This window comes from Aedes aegypti, chromosome 3, assembly GCF_002204515.2.
Source record: "Aedes aegypti strain LVP_AGWG chromosome 3, AaegL5.0 Primary Assembly, whole genome shotgun sequence".
In the NCBI taxonomy this organism is placed as follows: domain Eukaryota; kingdom Metazoa; phylum Arthropoda; class Insecta; order Diptera; family Culicidae; genus Aedes; species Aedes aegypti.
The window spans coordinates 224,304,171-224,319,085 of NC_035109.1; the positions used below are offsets into that span (position 1 = coordinate 224,304,171).

Sequence of the window (14,915 nt, forward strand, 5' to 3'; positions counted from 1 at the left end):
TTTGCTTCTCGATGTTTTTGCTTACCAGTTCTAAAAAAAATACTTTTCTATTTTTAGAATCTGTATCAATATTGATCATTGGTCATCTAGTTTTGAAGATATTCGGATGTTTCTTGGAGGATCGACTCTCACTACAAAAAAAAATCTTTGACTTTAATTTGTTTGTAGCAGAGTTCTGAATTTTCGTTGTTTTTTTTTTGCACGGGAGTAGAATGGTTTTTTGCTTAAAGCCTGTCCACGTTAAATTTCGGACACCCAAATAATGGCAGCAAAAAAAAGTTACTCATAATTTAACAAAAACAATTGTTTATTTCAGAATAAAAGAGTTATATCTACAAAATAAACAGTTGACAAGGACGTTAATCCTTCTTTCTGTAAAATTCTCGAACTTTCTGTGGTACACCCGCCATCCGTGTCCGAAATTTATCGTGGACAGGCTTTAATTGTTAATGTGTTGCATAAAAGCTGCTCGTGGCGATGGATACAGGAAAAGTTCTCTATGGATAGGAGATAGAGAAAACAAACTTACAGCTGTGGAAGTGTGCGATTATCTATTTTCGCTTTGTTTTGTCGACGGATAATTTCGTAAGGCCGAAAATCCATTATGGTAGGATTGAGTGAGAATTCGGAACCTTGGTTTATAGTTAATTTATCAAAAAACTAATAAGTGTGGTCTACAATGTCAGCTAATAAGAAGCTTTTCTAAAAAAAACATACAAATCGGAAAGCAAGTAATCGAACATGAGAAAAAATACATCGGAATCAGATGATCAAAATTGACACAAATTATAAAAAAGAAGAGTTATCTGAGAACTTGTAAAAATGGGGTAAAAATATCGAAAAAAAAAATCTTTCCGGTTTCAATAATTGTTTAAGGTAAAAAATTATGCTGCTAGTCGTGGGATTGATGGCTAAATTCTTGAAGGTATGCTTAACGAAATTCTTGGAGGAATCCCTAAGGATTGCGGGTATCAAAGGGGTGCAAGACAAACCCAAGTAACCATAGGCGCTGTCCACAAATTACGTAACGCTCTAGGAGGATGGGGGGAGTAGGCTCAAGCGTTATGGCTCATACTAAAAATTTAAATTTCTCATACAAAAAAAGTTACGGATGGGGGGAGGTCAAAAAAATTAATTTTTAGTGTTACGTAATAAATTGACGCCGCCATACAGCATTTTATTCGCCCTGCGTGCTAATATAGTGCTATCATAGAGCTGACATGCACTATATTAGCCATATAATAGCCCTATAAGCCCAAAAAGGCGAATTAACGTGCTAGTGGTTACTTGGAAAAGGTTAATATGACTCCACTTTGAACAGCTGTAACTTGTTTGTTAGAGAAACGATTTGTGAATATTTTTCACAAATTATTAAGTTTACGCAAGAAATTTGCTCCCTTGCACCAGTAGATGCCGTCGTATTCTAGTAGTGGATCAACTGATGAAAGAAGTGTTTCAAATAATTGTATAAAAATGAAGAAATGTCCCAGAGTTGATATTTATGCTTTATTCGAAAGATTTTATTTGCTGCTCCGAGGAAAAAATAATAAACCTTTGTAAAAATCAACTATTTTGTTTAAAATTCCTTGCATAATTCCCGAACGTCTACTACTTGAGCACTAGCCAATAGTTGCTCAAGCAATTCTATGCTCAAAAAATAATGTTATCACTCTTTTTATACTTTTCCCATATAGTAGAGGTATAAAATTTGTTGACGCCAAAAGATCTCTGTTAAGACTTTTCGTTATTATGTTAGGATTTTTTTATAGCTTAGGTAGTCCACCAATGGCACCGGCACCCTATCTTAAAAAATATTTTTATGAAAATAGCATGTTATCTGTGCCTTAGGGACCATTCAAATATTACATAACACAGCAGGGGGAGAGAGGTGGTCTTCCGTAGTGCTACGGTTCATACAAACATTTTAAATTTCCCATACAAAAGCTACTACGTGGAGGAGGGAGGGGGTTAAATTGTAAAAAATTGCGAATTTTAACGGATTTTCGATTTTTCGGCAGCTTTGGAAATCAAATTCAATTTAACTAAGATATATAAGGAAATTTAAAAGGAAGATGGAGAGGAGTTGTAATAAAAAAGGGTCTAAAATCAGCGAATATTCGTTCAAATTTGGCGAAGATATCGCGATTTGAATTTGGGGTCAGCAAAATACAGACAAAGTAACTTTTACTTGACTGTATTTTCAAGAAATGAAAAGAGAAAAAGAAAACGGATTGCCTGTAATTGTAAGATCTTTCCTTCGTATTCTAAGAGGTTCATGACACCCACCGTAGGTTTGCCCACTCGGCAGAAAATTAATACTGGAGGGTCGTTATTACCATGCCAGACATTTTATTTAACGAACCGAAAATTCAAAGTTTTATGGACCAAACAGTTTAAAGAAATAATATAAGTCGGGTACGGGTCTGGTTCGGGTTTGAAAAAAGTGAAACCCGACCATCTCTGTAATAAATAGAAGACTCGATCTTAAGGTAACTTTAGCAAACTTTCAATTCTGCCAATTGCAAAAAGTTTTCCCAAAAGTTTATTGTTGTTGGTTTTTAGATTATTCAATAAATTGGTCATGTTTTTCCAACACCCCACCAACATTATTTTTAAAATTCAATAATAAATGATCTAGATCAAGTCCTCCGAATTTGATCATGTTTTATGAAAATAATAAAGCTGAGATTATTTTTTTTTATTTCTTTATTAGTATTATTTTAAACGTTACATTCATTTCTTATATCTAGGTGTTCACTATCATCTTAATTTAGTTGGTAATAAAAGTTGAAATCACAAGCTTTCATACCATAAAAAACATTGGAAATCGATTGAGCTGTTCAAAAGTTATGATTTTTTTTAAATAAAAAGTCTAAAGCGCTGATACCTACAGTGTGTGCCGATGAAAAATGAGAACAGCAATAGCTTCTTTTGTCCCGAGGCATTCGAAACACGAAAAAAACGGAAATTTTTGATTTTATTTTTTCATGTAAAAACCAATTTTTTGTGAAATTTTATATTTTTTTTTTCAAAAGTCAAAATTTTAGCTTTTATTCCGTCAAATAAATTTGAAAAGCGGTCAAGCGGTACAAAAGTAATAATTTAAAAAAATAAATGAAAAATCCAAAATCGCGATTTTTGGTCACCCTATTTTGGAAATGGTCACCCTAATCAAAAAATTCAAAAACACGTGTATCCTATTTGGATAAGGAAAAAATAGCAAATTTTCACGGAATTCTGTGACCCACTAGATCGGTTTTTCATGATATGGCTGTGTATACTGCTTCAACTTGCATTATTTTGAAAAAAATAATGAGGTTTTAATTTTTTTCTGTTATCCGTTCGGAAGTTTGACCAGCGAACCGGGAAATCGGGAAAACCGGGAAATATGCGGGAATTTCATATCACCGGGAGAAAACCGGGAAATATACGGGAATTTCAATTACTACCGGGAAAATGCTTCATATTGGTGTATGGCCGAGAAATACCTTGGCCATGTCCTTGCAACTGGAAAAATAGTTTGCTTGAGGATCTCAAGTATAATCAACTGAGTTCATCAAAAAATCTATTGATATCATAATCCTATATGAAGCAACTAAAATTAACATTAATCTTTAGATTTGAACTGGATATGAAATCAGTCAGGTAGGGAGCTGGTTCACATTCTTGGCACTTTTCATTATTTTTTTGATTTTGAAAAGCTACTGAGCTCATATTCGGCCACAATATGCGTCATATTGAACTACTTATTGCAAAATTTCAGACAATTCGGCCGAGAAAAAAATCCAAGTGACCAAGTAGTTATTTTCCCTACAATGTCCCTGTTACGCATTTATTTTCTGGCATTTATCAGGATTTTTTTTTTAATTGGCAGTTAGTCAATTTCTTTGCTAGCGTTGTTCTTGTGTGAATATTTTTCAGAAATAACCTGAATCGTTTTTTTACGACTTGAAAAGTTATTGTAATTATACATAAATATTGAAATTTTATAACTCTGTATGGTGTACCGTACAAAAGTCACTAGAACTTATATAACAATATGTGTTCTGAAAAAGTTTGTAGATTTTAACATAATGTAGAAGTTTGCAGAGCATTTTTTGACTCCTTTAGACTAGGTATAAATTGTTGATTTCTTGCTTTAATCATCGCCTTTGTTGAACCATTTTAATTTTTGAACCTATCAGAAAATATGAAAAATATGTTCTGAAGTTCAATTTTCTGCTTGGTAATACGAAAATAAATCTTCAGGCACTGAGCTATAACACCAGAATTACAACAAATCCCTTTAATTCAAACTTAGTCTGAAAAACGTGGTTATCAATCGCTTGAGGAACCACATGTCGAAAAGACTTTATTACAATCGGTTGTTTGAAAAATCGAAAAATTGCAAATGACCAATTCTGCAGGTCAGATTTTACAGTATTCAAATTATCTGTTTCGGTTTCTTTTTTCAAAATAAGGATTTTTATCCATTACTAGTGGTCCCGGCAAACTTCGTCTTGCCATCAAGTAGGCTGTTGGAAAATGCTATGGCACATCCTATAGAAAATGACAGCTCCATTAACTCTCGTTTTTCCGACTTTCCCAGTAATTGGCCTGGGATTTTTATATATACGAACACGTCGGAACCCTTGACGAACAAAACGCAGAAAAAATCATTCAAATTCGTTGACCCATTCTCGCGCCATTTCGTGACATACAAACACTAGTCCATTTTTATTTATGTAGATTTACGAACGAGAAAATTTTTAAAATACCGGGAAATAACCGGGAGAAAACCGGGAATTTGAAATCAGAAATTCACTGGCCACCCTGATATTTAAAAATGTATCAAACTAGCCTTTGCTTTTAAATATGATATTTTGATTTGTGAAAGGCTAATTTAGCAGCACATTAATATGACATATTTCCGTATACGCCATAAAAAATATATTTACAGCCAAAATAGTTGAATCCTCTATATGTCAGCTAGTGATAAAGGTTATGAATTGCGCTAGATATCTTATCAGATCAAGAATTTTTACGGGTAAGATTCTTATAAACAATCTTATTGCAAGTTTAGTTTAATCTGTTTATTTATCATGGAGACCAATTTTCTAGTTTTCAGATCATATCGGAATGGAATACTGTAGACTTTAAGACTAAATAAACGCAAGACATTTAAGCCTCTGTAACATTTTTGTGCTGAATATGGGAAACTTTTCAGCCGGTCCATATTTGTGTTATTCTGGGGGAGTTTATTATTTTTATTATTTTTATTAGACTGTCCATATTTTCATTGGAAAATTACCCTTCTTCCATACATAGGTATCAACCTTTCAAGAAATACCATCAAAACAAATAATAATGTTTAAACTGATAAACCAATCAATTAACATGCTTTTTCATTAAAGCTGCTGTCATTGTCATATAGAAACACCCTTCTTTTGAATATTGGCTGTTCTTCCGAGTTAAGTAGAATTACTAAACTGGCAGCATTAAAAAAAACAGCACAACAATACTCTGTACCCTGGGAAGCCGAAAAAATCCTCGACCGGCCCGGAATCCGAAACTGTCACCCTCAGCATGGTGCGATTAAGAATGAGCCATGTCTATAGCAATCGGTGGAATTTATTTGCTTTCATTAGCAATACGACAGCATATCAAACCATGACAGCCAAGAAGCATTTTTCAATCTGCCATAATAAAATTAGTGATAAACTCATGTTTACCACCTTGAAAAGCCTAAAACCATGTTTTCCTTCAAAATTCATAATATTCAATTATATAGATTTCTCTCTAATACAAAACATTTTGATATTCTAATACATGTTAACATCTTTTATTGCGGTGTTATTATAATAATTCAATGAGCGCTGAAATGCGTATTTACGGTATTAAGGTGAAGATGTATCGAAGCAATCCTCGAATTTTCCAAAGCACAAATAGTTTGTGCTGAAAATTTTACTCACTAGTCACTTTTGGTGGTGACCAATCGATCAAATTTTCAGCGCGCTGTTGTCTGGTTCGCTATATTTGTGCTCTTGAATATTCGAGGTTAGTGTTCGATGCATCTTCATCTTAATTTTATAATGCAAACAAAAAGGGCACTTTATTACTTATGCTTGTTATCAAGAATAGATTTATGTAACAGTATATTATTAGAGTTCTTTGTAGCATCTTGTAAAAACAGAGAAGTTTCGAAGCTACCATGAGTGGAAAAGGTTAATGTCCACTCCAGACATTGGATTGTAATGCCACTCAAAGCAAACACCTCTAACGGCACCAATTAAAACCGATCAAATTTGGCTGAACATCGCGTTTGCTCTGCGGTTGACCGGCAGTGCCAACAATTACCGCAGAAATTCCATCTGCATGATCTTGAAACTTTAAATCCAATAATATACACCAACAAAAGAATCGCTAACTCGATCGTTACACGCATTAATTGCATTGATCGAGCGAGTCGGCCACGAGACTTGGATTGATCACGCTACAGCTTCCGTACAACGTCGATTCAGTTCAGAACTGTAAATTTGATTCATAATCGATTGAAATTCTACTTCCCATCGTACATCTCATTAACAGTAATAGTCGCTTACCACCGGCGACCATCACATTGTATCACTGCATTTTTGTCTACGTTCATCATCAAACTAGAAATTTGGCAAAATTTACAACATTTTGAAACAGCACATATATCATCTTATGGTTCATATACATTGTAGTCACTGCCATCTTCGCAGCGTCTGTCCACCGAGATTTCAAACAGCATCAACCAACAATTAACCAATTATTATTATACGCGAGAACGTTGTGTTTCTGTTGTTCAACAACAGCCGCCGTGACGGCTATTCTCTTACAAACTGTATCCATGCTCAATTGGGTTCCTGTGAAGCTAGTTTGATGTTTACCACTTGTTTTTACAATTTTTGCATCAGAAAAGAACGAGGGCATATTCAAAATCGTTGCCATGTGACACGTTCTGTTTAGTTATTCATATCGAGCTTGCTAGTCCTAGTTTATTGTGATAGTATGCACTGTGACGTTGTTGAGATGTTTGGTTTTCTAATTGATTCTAGTGGTGCAGGTTTTCTATTACGTCTTACGGTGCAACGTGATCTATCTGTTAAAATAGTATAAAATTAATGATTGATAATACATAAATGTCTCGTATTGTACAAAATTGATTAGATCTTTCGATACAATATGGATTTCTGTACAATGTATAAATAGTTGTCGCTTCTCTAAAATCCAATTACAAGTTACACGCTGTTGACAGAACATTAGAACATAATTCGTACATGTGCTCTATCTACACTCCCGTGTAAAAGGACCCCCAAAGAAAGTATACAAAACCGTTTTGCCCATACTTCTGTGATTACACGTCTCATTGAAAGGCTAAGGCTTATACGAAAGAGAATGACTTAATCTTATTTTGTAGGTTTTTTTATCCAAAACAAATTTATAAATTTTACAAGAAGTTGTGACATTTTCTAAAAAAAACTGAATAACATGGCTAATTTATTCAGGTTGACCAAAATTTTAGGTAAATGTGGCATTAGAACAGCACTCGCAAAATTTTGGTGAATTCGCAAAATTCAAATAAATTTTTGCGCACAATACCAATGAAACAAGATTACCTTTTTGATTTTTCAATGAACCATAGAGTGTTATAAATAGACGTGTAATCACAATGAATTTGACAAAATTCTTTTGCATATTTTTGGTGGGTGGATGACCCAACTTTGTGCACGGAAGTATATGTATTTGATAACATCAAAATCTAGTTAACACATTCATTCACTTTTCATATGCATCATAAGTAAAACATGCATTATCATAATTGCGTTTAATTTTATATACTATTATCTATATTTTTCATCCATATTTTACAGAATGTGTATTCTACAATACCATTAGTTGTTTCTTATTGCTAGTGACTGTTACTGTAAATATCTGTTTAAAAGGATAAGTTTATCAAGGAGATCATAGTGAACGTTTCTGCAAATAGAGACCCATCGTATTTCTTCCATTTTCGTTAATATCACCGAATGTGTTGAATCGCGAATATGAGTACTGCGACGTTTGTAGAATGACTCAATGACATCACTTAGGTCGTGTAATCCCAACCCATCAAAAATAAATCAATCAAATCGGTCGATTTCCCCAAAGCCTTGGTATGGAACACAAGGGAAGCTACGGTCATGTGAGGGCTTTGGTGAACAGCATCCACGGTTCCTTCCCAGGGGCCGTACTTCTGGACACTGGGTCCTTGAACACCAACGCTTCGTCGTCTGCCACCGAAGTGACAGACCCCACCCATTCTAAAACCACCCTCACTGGTTTCACTTCACCCATCGACGATCCTGCCGGTGAATCTGGCCACGCTTCGCCTAGCAAAATGCCTCATCGGCTGAGGATTCCTTCGCTGGTGGTCACAGGTTCACAGTCGCCTTTCCACATCGCCAGCGGGAACCACCCGGGATTGGGCGAAGGAGACAACTCCCTGCGCCGGTTCAGTTTTGCCCTTATGAGACGTCATTCGAATACGGTATCTAAAACATGAGTTTCTTAGACTTTGACCATATCGCGTTTGCGGATGTTTTGTATTGCTATTGCAAACTAATCTATATTGTACAGATTCTTTTTTTCACATTTGATTCCCAGTAGTTTTCATCGTTCGCATTTGTGCTATCAAATGAAACAAATACATGTGCTGTTCAGAATCACACATACATCTGTTCTATTTCCATTTCGAATCAGTGTCATTAGATATATATGTGATAGGTACCTGTGTAGACTTCTTTCTTAAGGCTGTTACAATGTTCATTAAAAATTCCGAAAATTACAGTTTTTGAATTCGACCCTTCTAATTAGGCATCTTATCAATAGATAAAATTGATTTCTCTTGTATCAGCCTAATATGATAATATTTGAATTACTAAATGTGTTCTGTTTGATGTATGTGATACCACTAATGTATGTGCTAGTTTTGATGAGTTTTCTATCATTCGCATGTTAGATAAGCAGTTTTCTTTTTTTTTTACCGAAAATACAGTTTTTTCCATTTCAAGTCTAGCCTTTCAAGACATACAAAGCAACGCAACAAATGCTGTCATGTTTATCTGATGCCAAACCCAGTCCAGGCATCAATATCAATAGAGTTTCCTACAGAAAGCCGTACACACTTTTGTTGAGTTCTAACTAATTGTAATCTAACTCAGATTAGTGTAACAAGTTTTCGATCTATCAATTTTAATCTATGTTAGAGTTGACTGACCCTTAAACAAAAATGTGGTAAAACCAAACCAAAAAAAAAATCATTTCAAATGATGCCTTTGAGTTATAAAACACTCACACTTTGAACTCATTTGGTTACTTTCGATGACAGGGGGTTTTTGATTCAAATGTATTTGAAATTGACTCTCTGTAACTTGTTCGTCAAAATCAATAAACTGCAAAACATCGTTCAAAAGCTTGGGACACCCCTTGTATTTTATTTATTTAACTAAAATTTTGGATGAGGGAAAAATCTCGTTGAGTGATTTTTCAATGAAATATCTAGAGGAACAAAAGCTTTTCAACTTCTCAATACTTCACAATAAATATCTCATAAAATAAATTCGCACGGATTAAACCACCACGGCTAATATAGGGCATGTCAGCTGTATATTAGCACGTAAAGCTAATTAATGTGTTATTTTGTTACTTGGGCATAACACAGCCAGAATTTTTACTAATTCAAAATAAGTATTCATGATTGTATAACATTTTGCGGTAATCCACTTCGCGGTATACGATTTCGCGCAGTGCCTTTTCGCGGCACGACATTTCGCGGTTGGTACCATTTGGCGGCATGTTATTTCGCGGTCAGTATTATTTCGCGGTGTACCGTTTCGCGGTTTGGACCGAGAAGTTTCATATATCTTAACAGTGCAATTTAAAGGACTGCCTGTGTTCAAAAGAAGGGTAAATAAACTTTTTGAAAAGGTCATTTTGAAAAGAATGATGGTCCACATCATCGAAAATTCAATTTTTACCCATGAACAGTTCGGATTCCGCCATGGACATTCGACCCCTCATCAACTTTTACGTGTAACAAATTTGATCCGTTCCAACAAATCTGAAGGCTATTCAACTGGTCTTGCTCTTCTAGACATAGAAAAAGCATCCGACAGTGTTTGGCATGAAGGTTTGACTGTAAAATTAAAGAACTTTAATTTTCCAACATACATCGTTAGAATAATCCGAAGTTATCTGTCAAATCGTACACTTCAGGTTTATTATGAGAACTCCAGGTCTGAGAGACTTCCTCTAGGAGCTGGTGTTCCTCAAGGCAGCATTTTGGGACCAATATTATACAATATTTGTGCATCTGACTTACCTGAGTTACCTCAGGGATGTCAAAGATCCTTGTTTGCGTATGACACAGGCCTCTCCGCCAAAGGAAGTAGTCGATTGCAAAAAAAAAATTTGATTATTTTTTCTTCATACATGCTCTTTATTTGAACCCTTCAAGTAGACATGTTGTCACGATGAGAGGGGTTCCAATCCAATAAATTGGTCAGATGAAGTTAAGTATGCTAGACAAGAATTTAATAAAAGCTTAATTTAGTTTTACCGCATTAGGATGATAGTGTTGCCTATCACAGAGCACCTTAATATAAACAAAATGTAATGTTTGGAATGATACTAATAAATGAATTAAAAAACACATACAAGAAGATAATTAATTACCAAATATTTAAATCGGTCGCTAAATAGACACACGATGATTTTTTTGGACTGTTATACGACTGTTTTTTTTCATGTTAACATTGACAGTAAAGATATTAAAGTTGTACTGACAATGAAATTTGTAATCAATTTATTGGCATTACCCTTCAACCCTGGCGATCAGCTGTTCCGGTACGCATGGCTTCAATTTACCATTATACATACACCTACCTATATACACAAACAAACCGCCAAGAGAACTTGACCGAAGCGATGGATTGCGTGCACTGTACACAGCCACCAAATGACCAGTGGTCATTTGTTGTGCAGCGTCGTTGGTCGGTTCTCTCTCTGTCTCTCTGGCTTCGTGATGAATGTCTCCATGGCTCCCCAATATCCGAGCAAGACTCTCTCGCTTACCTTAACCTACGGTCGCGACAGGAACCGTACAGAGCGTTGTCGTTTGCATGTTCGATGCAACGGACGGCGCTAGGAACTTTTAGGGGAATTGGTGGTAAAATGAACATCTTGCTGGTTGAATTTTTTTATCATTCACAGAAATTTAAATACATTATTTGTAGTCTTGATTTTGATAACGAAGGTAGATTAAGCTGAAACCACCATCCTTGGGCTTAGAGTATCATCGCACCTGCCACGTGATACTTATACTAATGCGACAATGGCATCTTTAGCAAAGAGCTCTTGTAAATATACTGAATTTTTATGTATGTTGTATTGAATATAATACTATATACTATAGAATCTATTAGCCACCTTCAAAGCTGCAAACAGACGAAAGGTTATCCCTAAGAGTCTAATTAAGGGAATTCACAAAGCAACATATGAGCGAGTTTTTGTTCAGATCATTCTGAATTCTTAAAGAAAACTCTACATGAATTTCTAGTCTCATCAACGGAATCCCAAAGCTAGTACTCCTTCAAAAACTTGATGTTATGAGAAATTTTTGGTAGAAAGGATCTATCTAAATAAACTTGCTAAAGTTTTATAATAAATTTCTAACATTTCATAAGGAAAGGAAAAATTGCTGCGTGAGATCTTGTTAATATTGTTGTAAAATATGTGGTAATCAAAATTGAATATCCTCATTTGTGGAAGAATCCTCGGAGAAAATCTTTATGTAAGACTCCATAGATTCCTGAGTAAATTTTCCGTGAGTTCTACATTTAGAACTTTTGGCAAGAAAAACAACACCAATTATTCTGGTAAATCCAACGCTTTTTTTCTGTAGAAAAAATCACCAGGGAATCCATGCGAGGTCCTTCAAGGAAGTCCTTGAGGAAATTCAAGGGTTTCGTTTGATTATTTTCTTCATGACTATTTCAACAGTCGATCTAGAGAACCATCCAAGACTCCCACGCCAAGGACCTGGGCTAAAATCCCATCCCCGAGATGGTCACTTATGAGTTAAAAGTTGTTTAGTCTCTGGATGAACTAGCCCAGAGTTGAAAACTCATTTATATAAATAATATTAAAAATAAAAAGTTTCTGCTTTTAAAAATGCTCCCGTTTTTTATCGGTCCTCTCCTACTATAGCTTGGCAATCAATGCCTGGAAAAGTTTTCGGAAAAAAATCAGGATAAATTCATATTGGAAAAATAGCATAGAATAATTCAGAAGAAATATAACTAGTCGGTCTGGAGAAATATCCTTAGAAAAAATCGCAATTTATGGTAAAAATATCTTGAATAAATTCATAGGCGAATACTAGATACTACATTAATTCTTGATGAGTTCCTAAAATGCGAAATTTAATTTAATTTTTGGGGGAAACCCATGTATGAAACCGTAGAGAATTGAGGACATTCTCGAGAGAATACTGGAAGGAACTCCTAGGAATGTCTTTAGTAATTTTAATAGGTTCTTCTTTTTGGCGTTACATCCCAACTGGGACAAAGCCTGCTTCTCAGATTAGTGTTCTTATGAGCACTTCCACAGTTATTAACTGAGAGCTTTCTTTGCCGAATGACCATTTTTGCATGTGTATATCGTGTGGCAGGTATGAAGATACTCTATGCCCTGGGATTTGAGAAAATTTCCTTCACGAAAAGATCTTCGACCAGCGGGATTCGAACCTACGACCCTCAGCATGGTCATGCTGAAAAGCTGCGCGTTTACCGCTACGGCTATCTGGGCCCCAAATTTTGGTAGATATCCTTAGAAAAAATCCTGGTTGAAGCACTGGATGAATTCTTCAATGTATCAAATGAAGAATGCCTGAATTATTTCATAAATTTAATTCGCCCCCTTCAATGGATTCTACCCCATTGCCCCGAATCCCATTATCCCGAATGCCGTCACCCCGAATTCCATATGCCCGATCGATCCACATCCCCGAATTCATTATCACGGGCAAATGTCATTCGAAGTAATTGTACATCATTCGGCGTTACAGTATTCTGGAAAGTGTTGTAAACATTCGACATTTTGCGCGACGTTCATTTAGTTGCCATGATCAGCATTCATTTTTTCCGCATTCATCCCTCCGCTGTGAGAGACGTCTCACACACACCACGAGCGGTAGAATAAACATCGAAAAACTCAAAAACTTGAAATGAAAGTCGATGACATTTGAATAAATCATAAGCTTAGCATAGAATTCTGAAATATCGAGTCATAAACAACAAGAATAGTTAGATCTTGCTTGTTATGTCGAATGTGACACACATACAGTGTAAGCAGTGTCTATTTTATTACGAAAAGTTGACACAACAAACAAATCTCCTCAGCGAAGGTATCGTGTTCAGAGGCATTCAATTGACATTTTTCTTTCTGACATTCGTTTGATCGCTCGTGTTGTGAATGTTCAAGGGAACCGATGCCGAATATCAGCGAAAACGTGTCGACTATCGTGATTGTTTACACCACTGATTCGGGATTACGAAATATGGGGTTATGGTTATGGGTTATTCGGAGTAGTGGCATTCGTGTTGATGGCATTCCGATTAATTTTATTAATTTGGTCCAATTTTATGACAAAATAACGATAAGATCTTGTAGCAAATTATTCTAATTTTCTGTTAATCAACTCCTTCTAAGTAAAAATCCCATAGAGACGAACCAACCTCGGGCTAAAAGTCTTTCTGTTAAAAAAAAAACGATTTTATGTCGTAATGGATTGCAATAAGTCAAAGATATTTTTTCGGAAAACACGGATTCCATCCCGAATGAGTCGAAATTGTTAGAAATCGTGTCCAATACTTTGATTTGGATTAAATTTCAAACATGTTTTCGGTATCATAGAAACAGTGTTTCCATAGATAAGTCGATCATTTTGACTGCATTTTCAGTCAGGCCTATAAGTTTTTGTATTCCATTTGTTTGAAAAATTCTGCCTTCAAAACTAGTTTTAGGAGAAAAGGTTCTATAGAGAAGTTGTAGTGAACCGTTTGTGCTACAAGAAAAAAATATACACGTTAAAAAATGTTTTCTCATGAAAAAATCAAAAATAAAACAATTATTTTAAATTTCACAAAATCCCTATTTTGAATATATTTTAGTATTTTACCATAAAATATTAATAGGAAACATATGCTTGGGACAAATATTCATGATTTTTAATGGATTTTGAAAAAAATTGAACAATTTTCGCTGAGACCGGCCCACTATTTACGCTTAATCTGTCAAAAGGTTCAAATTTATGCTCGAAAGCTCTGGTCGAGTAATCAAAGAAACTGCATTCGGATTGATGGACCCCTCGGTAGTTATAACTAAAACAGTTTTTGAGGACCGCTCGATATTTGACAATTCTTGGCTCACTCAAACTTCCAATAAATTGCAGCAGTGTTGCCATTTTTGATGATTTTCATTGTGCTTTGAGTGATCTTCTGAAAATAATGCATTTTTTTCTGTATTGTACTTTAAATATGACGTAGAGATTAAATAAGCAACTCTATGAAGGCGTAGGTTATTTTTTATATAAAAACTATACTAGTACTTCGGTCAGGACGTACTTTAAACATGAAATTTGTATTCATTTCAGTTCCCTTTGAATTTAATTTCTGGCCACTTTATAAAATGAACATTTCTTAGAGCAGGTAAAATGAACTTTTTCACCATTTTTTTGCGATAAAAAAAACATGAAAATTTGTTTCCATGAACTTATGTCGCTGATGTGCGATAAAATCACATACAAATTTATAGTTTTCCATTAGAAACCAGATGATATCCTTCTAAGGTGGTCATTTTACCACCATTTC

At 35.0% G+C, this 14,915-nt stretch overlaps 1 protein-coding gene across 8 annotated transcripts in view; it reads left to right on the forward strand.

The window, feature by feature from the left end:
- The window catches only part of LOC5570578 (kinase D-interacting substrate of 220 kDa), a 116,552-nt gene that overhangs the window by 40,561 nt on the left and 61,076 nt on the right, over positions 1-14,915 (forward strand). For 3 of the 8 annotated variants that reach the window (XM_021848556.1, XM_021848557.1, XM_021848558.1), the window contains one exon: positions 7,878-8,533. The exons of the other annotated variants lie outside the window; for them this stretch is intronic. In XM_021848556.1, coding sequence (XP_021704248.1) covers positions 8,162-8,533 — 372 coding nt within the window. In that variant the 5' untranslated portion in view covers positions 7,878-8,161. Of the gene's footprint in view, positions 1-7,877; positions 8,534-14,915 lie in introns of those variants that run through there. 8 annotated transcript variants of the gene reach the window in all.